Source organism: Cygnus atratus, chromosome 2 (genome assembly GCF_013377495.2).
Source record: "Cygnus atratus isolate AKBS03 ecotype Queensland, Australia chromosome 2, CAtr_DNAZoo_HiC_assembly, whole genome shotgun sequence".
NCBI lineage: Eukaryota > Metazoa > Chordata > Aves > Anseriformes > Anatidae > Cygnus > Cygnus atratus.
Genome location: NC_066363.1, coordinates 22,774,662 through 22,786,745, shown reverse-complemented (window position 1 = coordinate 22,786,745; position 12,084 = coordinate 22,774,662). Strand labels below are relative to the sequence as shown.

The 12,084-nt window shown below is 44.1% G+C and overlaps 1 protein-coding gene across 1 annotated transcript in view; it reads right to left on the bottom strand.

Annotated features, from left to right (window-relative positions):
* RUNDC3B (RUN domain containing 3B) overlaps positions 1 to 9,743 on the bottom strand; it is a 50,027-nt gene extending 40,284 nt beyond the window's left edge. Inside the window, exons 1-2 of the mRNA XM_035545361.2 lie at positions 9,501 to 9,743; positions 3,714 to 3,829 (exon numbers count right to left, since the gene is read on the bottom strand). Coding sequence (XP_035401254.1) covers positions 3,714 to 3,829; positions 9,501 to 9,604 — 220 coding nt within the window. The 5' untranslated portion in view covers positions 9,605 to 9,743. The remainder of the gene's footprint in view (positions 1 to 3,713; positions 3,830 to 9,500) is intronic.
* Between the last annotated feature and the right edge of the window lie 2,341 nt (positions 9,744 to 12,084).

Here is a 12,084-nt window from a genome sequence, read left to right as displayed (position 1 = left end):
AAACTATCTGGGCAAAAAAATGGCTCCTGAAATTATGGCACCTTGCAGTAAAGGTTATTAAATACACATACATTTGTACACAATTTTGTAAAATCCCCATTCAGAACTATAGCTCCTACTTGGTTTAGAGACCTTAAAATGTTGTGTATCCACTCCGAAAACCACTAGTCTGCTGCATTATGAAATCATGCAAATTCTTATGCCGAACAAGGAACCTAAGAATCATGTCTTCTGTCTGTCACTCCTTCTCTCCTGCCTTTTCAAGATTTTTCAATTGTCCTGTCCATTAGTATCATATCTTGCCAGCAGGCTTGAAGGACACACACATTATACCCTTCTCATTATGATATTGGACCTACTCTGCATTCACAGTTAAATCCAGCACTCCTAGGGAGTACCGCGCACAGCATCACACAGTACAGGGATAATTCTCTTTCCACTTTCTGGAGCAGAGGGCACTCAACGGCTTCCAATCCCTGCAAAGACAATTTATGCTTACCCACACGATCTTCCTTGGGGTAATTCGAAAACAGGCTGTGAGCCAGACCACTTTTTCTAACAAGTGGTCTATTGCTGACTGCTTCTTTCATCACTGGTGTACAGAGGTGGCCAACGTTTTGACCACAGCATACTATGTTATCTTTTATGGTACTGCTTTGGTGTCACATGCACCAGGTCTGCTGTGGCACATGAACAGATAGCTGCATTCAAGCAGCAGTCACACACCTCCATTGTGTGAGCTGATAGAGTTATGCTAACCTCATTTTATTACTAAGCAAACGCCCACATCTAAACCACTTTTAAGAAAAAGAGCACTCTGGTTGAAGTGTGCTCATGGGGAAAGTCACTGGTTTTCTGCCTGTTTGGTTGGGACAAAAGCAAATACTAGGGAAAGGGCGGGGGCATGAAGTCAGTGTAAAAGAGGTCAAGAAGATTTTTTTTACAGTGGCAGGTAACACTAAGATTAGTTTAACAGAAATATAAACATTTAGCTAAGCACAAAATGACAGTGAAATAATAGAATCATAGAATGATTTGGGTTGGCAGGGACCTTAAAGATCACCCAGTTCCAACCCCTGCCATGGGCAGGGACACCTCCCACCACACCAGGTTGCTCAAAGCCCCATCCAGCCTGGCCTTGAACACCTCCAGGGATGGGGCATCCACAGCTTCTCTGGGCAGCCTGTGCCAGTGCCTCACCACCCTCTGAGTGAAGAATTTCTTCCTCATATCTAATCTAAATCTCCCCTCTTTTAGTTTAAAACCATTCCCCCTTGTCCTACCATTATCTGATTGAGCAAAGAGTTGCTATCCCCCTTTTTTATAAGTCCCCTTTAAGTACTGAAAGGCCTTAATGAGGTCAATCCGGAGCCTTCTCTTCTCCAGGCTGAACACCCCCAGCTCTCTCAGCCTGTCTTCATAGGCGAGATGCTCCAGCCCTCTGATCAACTTCATGGCCCTCCTCTGGAGCCATTCTAACAGCTCCACATCTTTCTTGTGCTGGGGGCCCCAAACCCGGACAAAGCACTCCAAGTGGGGCCTCACAAGGGCTGAGGGGTACAATCACCTCCCTCCCCTGCTGGCCACTCCTCTTTTGATGAATCCCAGGACACAGCTGGCCTTCTGGACTGCAAGCGTGCACTGCCAGCTCACGTTGAGCTTTTCATCCACCAGAACCCCAACTCCTTCTCTGCAGGGCTGCTCTCAGTGAGTTCCTCTCCCAGATGGTGCTCATGTCTGGGATTGGCCCGGCCCAAGTGCAGCACCTTGCACTTAAGACTTTTTGAACCTCATTAGGTTCACTTGGGGTCACTTTTCTAGAGAAAATAAACATTCTGTATTAAGCTGCACAAGAGAGGAAAAAAGAAAAGAAAAACCAAAACCACCCAAACCACCAGGAATGTTGTTTCCTGACCCTTTTGCTATTCTAAGCTGGCAACAGCAGCGCAGCTACCTACGAAAACTCAATTTGAAAACGGTGCCCATATCGCTGATGGAAGTTAAAGATTAAGAATCGTTATTTGCCGTGGCTTTACGAAAGTTAATGTCTATATACTCAAACTCTCAAATCTGGCCCATCTGTTTAACAATACTGCCATGAGATTATCCTGTGATACAATGGAGCCATTTATGTTACCACAGACAAGCACATCAGGTATGTTCTGCCTGCCTTACAACATTTTACAAAACCCACTGCAATCAGCAGTCTGCTTTTAGCGCGCTCCCACTGACGCTAAGTATGCGTTCAAAACATATTAGTCACTTCCATCAATAAAATGCAATTTCTTTCAAGCCCTGTGTCGTATAATATTAAATACTCTTAAATTTTGAAATGTCATGGTACATTATCTCAATTTCCCTTTCAAGTTTTTAAAGAATAAAATAATTACTCGCAGTGATCTAGCTTATTATATTCCCCATTTTCAACACGATGCACAAGTTGCTGCCTTTTTCCATAATTTTATTTAACTCTGTAAAGTTCCCTGGTAATTACAAGGGGAGGACTTTAGCTTTTTTGATTTTATTTATTTGATTTTTTTTCTTGCAAATTCTGTTTGCCTGTAACTGATTTGCCAACCCGTCACAGCTTCTTCTCTGTACCGCCCATCCCAAATAATAAGCTGTGAAGCAAAAGAACACTGGGACAAAATAAAAATAAAAACAAAAATAAAATTCATAATGATTTCTGCTCAAACATCACAGTGGAGAGGGGGGGAACAGTCTAATCTCTCTGCAGTGTCAAGTTGCTAAATGCCCATAATCGCTCCAATAATCTTTGTCACCATGTGACAAACACTGTGTTCCTACCCCACTGTGTGATTTTTTTTCTCCTCCTCTGACAGAACGACAGCAGGTAGTAATTGTGCTACTCAAATGTCAGCCTACACACAATATTGTTCACAAAACTTAGTTATGAATATTAAAAAGCAAAAGTATGAAAAGGAGTGGATTGTCATATTACACATCTATATTTAGATGATGTCCTTTATAATCCTCAAATAATTTCAGAAACCATACACAGAACCGAGAAATGAGGAGAAGCTTCCAAAGTCCTTTTCTAGTGACTGTTACTGCTAAGGCACACTCTGTCCTTTCAGCAAAGCAGCTTCCTCTAGAACAATCAGAAAATGCAAACAGACGTTTTCTTGAATTAGAACATCTGACTCTGACACAAGAGGAGAATCAACAACTGACCTTTCTCAAAAGCAATTTAATCCAGATCCATTACATTCCAGTGGCAAAAAAAAAGCCAGCTTCACTGCAGGGGGACGGGGAAATGAAATGACCTAAACACAGTACCTGGAAAAGCAAGCAACAAAAGCAAGGAAGGGAGAAAGACAAGGGAGCAGCACCACAGACAGGGTCCCTATACCTTCCGTTAAAGCAAAAAACGCCACAGTCGTCTTTCAGTCCCAGAACACTGACTTCTCATAAAGCACAAAAGCAGACAGAGCTCAGCACCATGGCAACATCCACTTGCTTAATTACCAGCCGAGAAGGCTTCCAACATGAACATCACAAACACGCCTGACAAAAACTGTTTCCTTGACTTTTCCACAGTAATGTACACCATCAGGAAGGCAACAGCGAAGGGGCAGACACAAAAGAAAGCCAACACTTTCATTCAGCATCAAGGAGTTTCTATGAACTAGTTTCACATACACAAACTCTCCCAGAAAAAGCATCACCAGTAACTAAGTTTATTAACATACCTTTCAGTCGATGACTTAGAATCTGTTCCAGAATGGCTGCGAAATTATTAAACTCAGGGGAAGTGTCATCTATAGTCTCAAAGCAGGAACGGTCAATCAGAGTCTTGACTGAAAACCTACAGTATAAGCAAAGGACAATCAGAAATGATATAGACAGATACTGGTCCTCCATATTAGGACAGTAGTTTGTATAAAACGAACAAAGACCCAGAAAACCCCCTTTGATTGCCAGTTCAGTCAGAGCAATGCAGACACAACCACACCAAGAACTTGCCTGGAAATACAATCACCACCACTGGTCTTCAGCATAAAACATTAAAAACAGAAAGAAACATACACCATACTTTCTATGTAAAAGTGAACTAATTATATTTTCTAATTATTTTCCTCTCCTCTAAAATATTTGAATAAAGCTGGAGAAAAAGAAGCACTCACAGGCTTCCAACATCAATTTCTTCACATCATGATTCTTGCTTGACGTTTCCCTCAGTACTCCTTTCACTCCTAAAATCTATACCCGAGAATCAGAAGTATAAGCTCTATTCTGAGAACACTGTAATGTTATCCTAATGCAAGAATAATCCAAACATATTATAAAACAATGAATTTTCATGCACTGTTATCTCTGCGCATTAACTTGGACAGGCTGATTTCCCTGAGAATGGGGTAATCCCTATTCAGCATCACATTACTTTGTTAAGCCAGCAAAGCTATCAATTTAAATGATCCAATACTTGAATTTGGAAAGGCTGTATCAAGCCACTCGCAAAAGCAGACAAGACACAACCAGTCATTTAGTCTGTGTTAGTTGTGTTTAGTTGCACCTGCACGTACACATCTTCATTGTTATTCAGAAGAGGGTAATTTAAACCCCAAGAAACACGGCAAAAATGTGCATTTCTCTTGCCTTCCCCATTTTATCATAATCAGGTTTCACTTTCTGCTCTTTGTTCTTCAGCTTTCAGGCAAGTTTGGTATGTCCTCAACTCCACAAGTAATGCTTTGTGGAGGTATTTATCATGGTGTGTCTTTTTTTTTTTTTTTTTTTTTTTTTTTTTTTTTTTTTGCAACAAGCTGTATCTGTATTAATGGATCCCTGCTAGAGCCTGAGGCCATGGTTTCAGCACATCTGAACTTAGACAGAGGCACCTCAGGAAGCTCTCACCCCATGCTCTGTGCCGAGCACCCAGCTCCCAGCTGTGCCACTTCCCTGCCTGCCGGGCCCACTGCCAGCTGACCCCCGGTTCTTCGTACCTGGGAGCGGTGGAGTGCCTCTTAAATACAGCCACATCCATAACAAACACGGCTCACAGCATCTCACCACCAACCACGGCACAGCTGCAGAAGCAGCATGCTATACAGGCCAGGAGAGAGACTTCCTCAGCCAGCCGTATGGTTTCCAAACGCTCTCTGCTGTCAAAGCAACTTCACCGCATCCCTAGCGGAGACAGCACGGCCTCCTGACGCTTATTTACTAAATGAAACCATCCTCGATTACGCTCAAGCTGAATTGGCATATATATCTCAGGAGTTTCAATTCAATGATGTTATCCTAAGTAAACTTCTGAGCAAAGACTCCCCACGCGACCCTTCCTGCAGGTTTCTCCTGTGGTTTTCGTGCTTTGGGCCGGGCAGGGTAAGGAGGGGGAAGCCTGGGGGAGGAAGCTGCTTTTGCAGTGCCAAGTTATGACTCAGTTTTGAACTCCTCCACGTTTTTAACCAATTTTAAGTAAGTGAGAGACAAGCGTGCCCACCAGTAAATTTATATCTAGTCAGTACCGCTGCTATTGATTACTCTAATGGCGGTAATGACTGCTTCCTCAAAGCTGCACCACAGCTAGGGTCTGATTAGAAAAGAGAGTCTAACAGCTCATCAGCGTTAATGGCCATCTTTTCAAGTGCTCCTATTAGTGCCGCCATGCTCTCTGTAGGAGTATTATTTTCCATCTTTCTGCTCTACGCTTTCACCACAAATTTAAACAGCCCTGTATAGCTACGGCGAGTTGGGCTGAAGTTGGCTATTCGGAGAACTGACAGGGAGCCTGAGTGTGGATGCCCAATTTCCACAGAGCAGGAAGGTAACAGCGCTACCACGCAAAATCTGATCGACTGGAAATGTCTTTGGGGTAAGTAATTTTACTCGTTCATGAAAGATGCCTCGTTATTTCCAGCGTTCAACACCCACCCCAAAAAAGATAGCCCACGCTTTTCCTCAGTTACGCAGAACCACCGGGGACTGAACGTCAAAAAAGAAAAGGTCAAGCCTGAAGTACACAGGAGCTATTAGGAAACAATGTCCAAGCAGGCACAGAGTCAGAGGCTCATGACAAGCAGCTTTCTTGTTTCCCTTTGTGGATCCCAACCACATATTCTCTCCGCTGGGCTTCTACAACAGTCTACCTGTTGCTCTGGAGCGACAGGCTACGTACATCGCAGAGGCTAACGGAGAAATTGTACCAAAACAGCATGAAAAAAATAAAGTGACATGAAAACAAACTTGCAATGCCCTAAGATGAACTCTTTATTGGCTGTGGCATCAGAGGAGCGATTTATTCCCCAAACCTATTGCTCCACTGCAACAACAGGGTTTGGGCTTTTTCTTTTTGTTTAGCTGTGTTTTATTCGTCCCCCATGCAGTAATTGCCATTGGAGGGACTCCAATACCAGTGTTCCTAGACAATGTGTAATCCCCGATGTTTTCTGATCCTTAGATATTTGTCTCTGTCGCAAATATAGTCCTGCTTGAGCCGAACCACAGACGCAGAAACAGCAGAGTTCTCCAACCTTAACAAGAGCTCCTGAACTCTTAGGAAGGAGAGAAACATCCTCGAGTAAGAAAGATTTCTATAAATCCTTTTTGGGTAGGTTCCTCCACCATTTTTCAAGATGCACCAGAAGGTCTCCCAAATCCCTTGGATAACTCCAAATCAAAGCCAAACCTTTTCTGGATATATCCCAGGTCAGAGGTGTTTTTTTTTTTTTTTTTTTTTTCCAAACTTATACTGAACTTTTGAAGACATACAAAGCAGCAACAAGCTTCTAATCAGAAAAGGAAGTAGGCGGAAAATTTCCCTGCTATACGAATTTATCACTTTTCAATGTCAGATTCTGATCCTCTCAGTTTTCAGATGAATTTAGGGATCTTTTCAAATGTATTTAGTTTGTAATTTGGGAATCGATGTAAAACATGTCACTGTAAAGAACAAACTATTGAAGTAGAATAATCCCCAGGATGATAAATGAACACCCCATACAACACGGCTTGTACGTGAAACCAGACAGTTCAGTTCAGCATCACTGAGATGCAACAGCTTCAATGCATATCAGTGAAATCACTATTTTAAAATAATCACATTTCCTGCCAGTTGTTCCATGCTGTACTAGCATTCTGCAATAGCTAAGACCCTCACTTCCAAGGCCTCTCTCTGCTTTTCTGGTGGTCCTGTATTCACATGGATCTTTGATTTTAGAGAGGACTAGATTAAAACAAAAGAAAGATCAACCTCTAAATCCCTGCTTATTGGAAAGTTCCTCAACTTAATGGAAGATGAAAGGCATCAAAGTCTGGAGAAGAAAGGTAGGGAGAGAGACAGAGATTAGAACACATAATGCTTATTTAAGCAAACAAACAAACAAAAAAAAACAGGCTAAAATTATTGCAATTTAAATCACCACTGTGTGGTTACACAACCACAACCACCTATTTTCTCATACCATTAGTTTAGGGAAGCCATCACTGCTTCCTGTGGCTACACTGGCACCCAACATTTTAGTAGAAACCATCTCTTCCTTCCAGAACTGTAAATTTCAGAACCTACCCACATCTGCATGAAGAGTTAGATATCATCACTGTAAGAAAGTACTAAAAACCTAAAGCCTGGTCTAACTATCAAACAAAAACCTGCTAAACTGAAGCTTTGACAAAATAGTTCATTAAATTATTAGAGACTGTTAGCTGACAGTACTTCAAAAGAATATCTTCTTTGTAACCTCTCACTTTCACAGGGCAGCAAACCCTATCATCCAAATATAATCGAATCAATTCATTGGAGCTTTTTTTTAAAACAAACAAACAAACAAACAAAACAAAACAAACAAACAAACAAAAAAACAGGAATTTCTCATAGTCCTTTCCGATCAAAAACTTGTGACAATTATTTTTGCAGTTTTGCTACTAATTTGGCTATTCCTAACAAATAACACTTTTCAATAATGGCAAACATGTAATAACTGCAACAAGGCAAGAAATATTTGAAACACTTTCACCCAAACTGGCAGAAGAATAAAGATGTAAAAATGTACGCACTCCATAACAAAAAACGCTCCTTTTTTCTTATCTCTCTTTCCAAATTTAAGTTGCCTTGACAAGCTAGGAATCTCATGTTTTGTGAGGATATAGCAAAATTAAATCGTTTTACAGAAAATAGTTAAATATGCCAATTTTGAGTGCTTTCTGCAGCAGTTCATTGTTTCATATGGATTTGAGTGAGAGCCCTCAGATTTCCAAGATTCTTAGAAACTATGTTACAACACCATGACAAGTATATGAAATAAACTCAAAAAAATGTAACAGCACAGAATGCAAAAGAATTTTTCTCAATTGATGTGGCAGAACAAAGCAGCAAGCTCTGCAGAATACAAGACACTCTTTTAAAAAGAATTGATTATATGCTGCACAATTGTGCTATTACTTGATAAAACTGCTCTTTTCCCAACCCTGGGGATTGGCAATATCAGTATATCTGCAGTAACAGCAGAGTTGCCATTGAGAAAACTGAAAACTTTTATTTCTTCTATTTAATCTGCTTCAACAAGTTTGAGATATATATATATATATATACATTACAGATGCTGCTCTGAAAGCCATACTAGGATTTGGAGGAATACTGGACAGATTCCTTTGGGTAGCTGGATGATACAGGTACACTTTGTAAAATCCATTAAACGGCGTACAATAAAAGAAGAAAAAAAGGGGGAGGGGGTGTCCCAAGCCTTTTTTAAAAGTACTGCTGTAGCATTAAGCAGTGAGGACAGAAAATTATCTCCTAGTTGTTGTGATACAGTTAAAATTTGCAAGAATTAAAATTACATCATATCTCACGTAAGGCTATTGAAGACTGTCTCCGGAAAATACTCAAATTTTTTGACACCTTGAGAATGTAGCAGTTGAAAGAAACACACTGATGGCCTCCCCGCTGACAGCACACCCGTGTGTCTAAAAGTTTGCAGTGATGCCAGGGGCCGGCTTGGAAACGCCGCATGCAACCCGGCAAGGAGAGCATAGAAAACCCTTACACGGGAAACCTCGGGAAGCATCCCTGAGCTTGTGCAACTCCAGCACCGAGAGGCTAAGCGTTTATTTTTTAACGCAGCCTGCCTAGCTCCGTACTGCGGATCTCCTGATCCAGATTTTGGGGATGAAAACATCCCCTCGGCGCCGCCTCCTCCGGCAGCACGGCGGCGGGGGCGCACACCTGGCCGCTCCCCCGAGCAGCCCGGGGCTCCCCCTCCGGCCCCGCACGCCCTCAGCGCGGCTCCAAACCCTTTTATTTTTATTCTTTAACAGCGGCACCACTCTCAGCTCGGCCTTTTGGAGCCCTGCCCGTATCCCCCACCACCCCGCGGTCGAGGCCCGGCGCCTGGCACCCAACCCAGCCCCGGCGCTGTCCGTGCCCCTCCTCGCCGAGGCGCTGAGTCAGGGCGGAGGCTGCGGGGCCGCCCCGCTCGGCCGGGGCTCGCCGGGCACCTCCGTGCCGGTGGAGGCAGGGGCAGGGGCCGGGGTCTCACCTGCACACCGTGATCAAGTTCCGCCGCTCCACCGCGGCGTTGCGGGACGGGACGCTCTTCCTGCGGGCGGCGGCGCTCAGCCCCCCTAAGCCGAGGGACGCCATTTCGGGCGGCCGCCGCCGAGCCTTTGTTCCCGGCCTGGCGGCACGGGGGATGCCGGCACCGCCGCCACTGCCGGAGGAGGAGGAGGAGGAGGAAGAGCAGGAGGAGGAGGAGACCCTCGCGCCGCCGTCTCCGCGCCGCAGCAGCGCCCCGAGGCAGGCGGCGGGCCGGGCGGCGAGGAGGAGGAGGCGGCGGCGGGGTCCCCGCAGCGGGGTCGGGGCCGGGGTTGGGGTCGGGGCCGGGGTCGGCTCGGCCCCCCCCGCGGCCGGCAGCCGGGCAGCCACGGCGGGCGGGCGGGAGGCGCAGCAGCCGCAGAGCGCCGCCGCCGCCAGCCAATGGCGGGCAGCCGGGCCGGGGCTCCTCAGGGGCCGCGCCTGAGGGCGAGGCGGGGCCGCCCGCTCCGCGTCTCCTCCTCTCCCCGGAGGGGAGCTGCTCCCCACCGCGTCCCTTCGCCTTTGTGTCCGCCCGCCCGGCACCTGGCTGAGGCTCAGGGCCGACTGGGGGTTCCCTCGCTTGTTGGCTCTTCCCAGCGAGGCGCTGTGTGGGGTGGGGTGGGCTCCGGGCTGTCAGGTACCGCTCTGTGGCACGGCTAGGCGTCAAAGGACACAGCGAGTGAGATGGTGATGCGCTCCGCAAGCAAAGTGCGGGTGCTTGTCTCTGCCCGAAGCAAAGGTGTTGGTCCTGGCCAGCCTTAGGAGGGCTCTGGGCATAGGGCTTTGCGTTGGGCTGCGTGAGGGAGGGAGAGAGAAATGAGGCTTCGGTCACTGAACCGGGTAGCACAGCTCTTCTGAAGGGAAAGCTGTCAGTAAGAATTGTGCTTTGTGGGGTGCGAAGGAGGGGAAGGGAAATGTCAAGTTGTCTGTGGTAATGTTTTCCTTCCTTCCTGGGGGAAAACAGCCTTTCATTTCAGGAAAAGAAAAATCTTTATGCACAGTAAAGTTGAATGGTAATGTAAGTTGCAGCACTTCTTACTCTACTCAGTTATGCACATCACACTCCTAAATGTGTCCGTTCAGGTGTAAGCTATCCATTCCTATTCATGATATATATATATATATATATATATATATAAAATCTACTTACTGTAATGTTAGTCCACACTGGACTGTGGTTTCCTCAGAGAATATCACTTGTAGATATGAAGCTATTTCTTAGCGATGTTATCGAATAGAAACCGTTCAGTTATTGGCTGCTGATTAAGTTACTCAAAGAAGAATTGTGTTGAGGTAAGAACTTTAAGAAGTAAGTTTTTTTCATGTAGATGATCGTGTTATGTTTAGTAACACAAAAACATTTTTTTTTCTTTTCCATCAGAAGATCTTCAGAAATGAGTTGTTATCATTTATCAAGATTTCCAGTGGAATCAACAAACAATCCTTGTGTGTTATTTGATATGCTAAATTAGTTTGAACTAATCTTTGTTTTCATTCAACTTTATTACAAATAGTAGGTAAATTGTTCTGCTTTCCCCAAGGTAAAGCTGCTTCTTTGCTTGGATTGTTCTTGTCACAAATATTATAATTTAAATACACTATGAGGTTTTTCATAATTGTGCTTCATGCCTCTCTTCCTCACATCTGCAGAAACAACATAAAAGAAGTGGGGGCACAGGGGAATCTGAACAAGGATATACCTGGCTACTCTGAGAGCAAGAGTAGCAACATTTTAGATGAAATGGGTCTACTAGAACAAGATTGAAACAATTTATTGTTCTTTACTCATTCCCTTTCAGACAATCAAAGGAAAATGATGAGTGCATTACTTGTTGGCTCTCAGAAATGAAGCGCCTGCCTTCAGGTTTCTTTCTGCTTCTCAGTCTTTGAGGCCCATTGCCTTTGTAGCTTCTATTAAAAGATTCACTCAGCTTGAGAAATCTTTTGATTAAATTCATGCTGAGGCTAAAACTGAAGATTTCATCACTGCAGATGAGGGACTTCAGCTGCAAGGCCAGTTATTCTTGGCCTTATGATAAACATACTGGATATTTAGAAGTAGTTTACAAAAAAGGAACAAGAGAGCTTCTCTACATGCATCAAAAACAACAGCATCTTCTTCATTCTTCCTTCTTTCCAGAAACTGCGACTTTTTATTTTAACTTGAAAGAGAGAGAAGATGAAATCACGTCTGTTTGTTGGATCAAGATTTAGGTTTCAATATTGGGAAGTAAATAAACTCAAGTAAATTGCCTCAAGTAAATAAACTTTCTCAAGAAAAGTGGATTGAGATACGGACAGGGAGATAGCTCACCAATTACTGTCAAGAGAAAAACAGTCTTGGCTTTGTGAAGATTAATTTATCGCCAATCAATAAGAATAGGATAGTGAGAACTAAAAACACCTTCCTCCATCCCCCTTCTTTTCAGGCTCAACTTCATTCACAATTCTTCTACTTCCTCCTACCAAGCAGCGCTGAGGAATGGGGGTTGCAGTCAGTCTAGAATGTGTTCTCTCTGCCACTCCTTCCTCCTCATGTTCTTCCTGTG